The sequence below is a fragment of the Triticum dicoccoides genome, chromosome 5A (genome assembly GCF_002162155.2).
Source record: "Triticum dicoccoides isolate Atlit2015 ecotype Zavitan chromosome 5A, WEW_v2.0, whole genome shotgun sequence".
NCBI classification, from domain to species: domain Eukaryota; kingdom Viridiplantae; phylum Streptophyta; class Magnoliopsida; order Poales; family Poaceae; genus Triticum; species Triticum dicoccoides.
The window spans coordinates 423,345,167-423,347,894 of record NC_041388.1 but is presented as its reverse complement, the minus strand read 5'-3'; the positions used below and the strand labels follow the sequence as shown (position 1 = coordinate 423,347,894).

Here is a 2,728-nt window from a genome sequence, read left to right as displayed (position 1 = left end):
TCTACTCCCTCCGTTCCTAAATATAAGTCTTTTTAGAGATTTGAATATGAACTACATACGGATGTATATAGACATGGTTTAGAGTGTAGATTAACTCATTTTGCTTCATATTGAAATCTATAACAAGACTTATATTTAGAAACGGATGGAGTACTACGTAGTGCTTATGTCGATAAACAAAAAGGGGGCAAGATCATAAAGATGAGAACAGAATGTGTAGGAAGGGGAAGACAGATACCAGTACCGGAGTACTGTCGGGAAACACCGGACGACTGAATCACAATGGTCGTGCATCGATGCTCGGTTATGTACACATACTAAAGAATACTACACAATTGTACCAGAGAAAGTACATACAGGAATTAAACCGAACACAAGGACACCGATTGTACCACCACCACCGAGAAGCAGTGCGATTTACTCAAGAAGAGACCAGAGAACAGACACAGAAAGGAAGGGCCTGGCCAGCAGCAGCTCCCCCGTTCGGCACCAACTGACCCGCAACACCAGCTGCCACCCATCACCATATCAACCTAATGAATTATTATTATTTAGCCACCACCTCCTCCTCTTCCTCCTCCTCCTCCTCCTCCCTGCACGAGCACGAACACCAGCCTTTTATATAGCGTCGCCTCCTCTCGGCAGCACCCTTGCCAGCCTCTCTTCTTCTCCCGTCCTCGCCTTCCCTGCCCTGCTCAGGTTTGCTCCCCGCCTTCAATTCTCCTCTGCGTTCGCAATGCGATGTCGTTAACTCGTTATGTACTTTCAAAGTTCTGTCATGATTTCATCTTCTGCAAGTCCATGCCGTTTCGTTAGTAGTAGGATGCCTGTGTAGTTTCTTCAGAGTTCATCCCTGGGGAATGAGATTTCTGCGTTTGTGTCGAACATGGCGACATTGCTTTCCCTTCAAGTCGAAGCAGAGATTGTGTGATTGCTTGGTGAAGGCAGAAAAGTGTTTCAGCATATGGTAGTTGGTTCGGGCCTTTTTGTCCTTGTGCTGAGATCTACACGGCTTCCTTTTTATTCAAGCAACTACTTTATATGGCATCGTGATTTGGTAGGTGTACAATTAAGTTACTACTGTATAATGCAGTGCAATAGCATAGTAGGTCCTACCCTGGATCTAGTGATCCTGATGCCTGAAATGGTTCTTTTGCGTGTAGTTTCCGTGTCGGCGATAGTGAGTAGTGAGTGGATCGATCACCAGATGTTGAAATTATTGATCAGAATGCTGAAACATTCTACCTCTACGCGAAAATATAAGACGTTCAAACGGATGGTAGATCTTGCCGTTTTTCTTCTTCTTGGTAGTATCGAGCAGCAACATGTTGATCATTCAGATCGAACCACCACAAAGCATTCAGGTTCTGAGTTGAAAGTTGTAACGCTCTCTGAAAACTTCCTGCGTGATCTCAGGGGAACTGGATCAGGGGAGAAGAGAAGGCAAGCAAGTGGTGGTGACCATGGAGTTCAAAGCGGCCGTTTTCACCGCCGCCGTGCTGGCCGTGCTCCTCTGCTCCCCGGCATCGGCCCAGAAGAGTCCGCCCGCGCCGGCGCCGGTGTCCGTGTCAATCCCGCCGTCCCTCGCGCCGGCGCCGGCGCCGGCCCCGCGCTACGTGGACCTGGCGGCGCTCCTCGACGTGGCCGGCCCGTTCCACACCTTCCTCGGCTACCTGCAGAAGACGAAGGTGATCGAGACCTTCCAGGCCCAGGCCAACAAGACCGACGAGGGCATCACCATCTTCGTCCCCAAGGACTCGGCCTTCGCGGCGCTCAAGAAGTCCACCTTCTCCAACCTCACCAGCGACCAGCTCAAGACGCTGCTCCTCTACCACGCCTTCCCCAAGTACTACCCGCTGGCGCAGTTCAGGAACCTCAGCTCGCTCAACCCGGTGAACACCTTCGCCGGCTCGCCCTACACGCTCAACCTCACCGACGACATGGGCAGCATCAGCGTCGAGTCCATGTGGTCCAAGCCCAAGATCTCCAGCAGCGTCTACGCCACCAAGCCCATCGCCGTCTACTCCATCAACAAGGTGCTCCTGCCCATGCAGCTCTTCAGCAAGGACCCGCCGCTGGCGCCGGCGCCCGCGCCCGCGCCGGAGTCAGGGGCGTCGGACATCGCCCCCAGCCCGGGCGGCGCCAAAGCGGGCGCCGGGAACGGCAAGGCGGACTCGACGAGCGCCGGGCATGTCGGTGCCGCGAATTGCTTGGGGCTGCTGGCTGCCGCGGCAGGTGGCCTGATGCTCCTGTGGTGAGAGAGGACACATGGATGGATGGTTCCTGTCATTTGTAAGCACTTGAATTTGATTTTGAGCTGGTTGATGGAGGCATTCTTTTGGACATAGTAGGCATGATGTTAGGATTGAGTCGGGGTATTTTACATCGTATTGCTCTCATGCATAATCATGATCATTACTCATAAATTGACGGACGGATGAATATCGAAAGAGGTTTCGTCACCTTTATTATGATGACCACTGCTTCGCTTGCTTGTGTTACTCTGTTTTCTATGCAGATTGCCAAGTGATATATAAAGCGCCACCCTAAAGCTGTCGGACGCCGCTGCCCGTAATGGTAGTATCATACCTTAGTATCATGCACATGATACTAAGCTTTAATACTATCTCCATAATGTATAGTATCATATACTAGTATCTTAGGTGATCTTATTTATTGTCATGCATGACACATAGTAACATATTATTTATTATGACACGGTATCATG

At 50.7% G+C, this 2,728-nt stretch overlaps 1 protein-coding gene across 1 annotated transcript; it reads left to right on the top strand.

Annotated features, from left to right (window-relative positions):
* Positions 1-541: 541 nt before the first annotated feature.
* On the top strand, positions 542-2,474 carry LOC119302008 (fasciclin-like arabinogalactan protein 7). The gene is made up of 2 exons (XM_037579018.1): positions 542-699; positions 1,417-2,474. Exon 2 carries the CDS (start codon positions 1,464-1,466, stop codon positions 2,256-2,258), a length of 795 nt encoding a protein of 264 aa, XP_037434915.1. The 5' UTR covers positions 542-699; positions 1,417-1,463; the 3' UTR covers positions 2,259-2,474.
* The last annotated feature ends 254 nt before the right edge of the window (positions 2,475-2,728 follow it).

Bases quoted from the DNA above. Each gene is read 5' to 3' on its own strand.
- LOC119302008 (XM_037579018.1), top strand. From the start codon at position 1,464: ATGGAGTTCAAAGCGGCCGTTTTCACCGCCGCCGTGCTGGCCGTGCTC.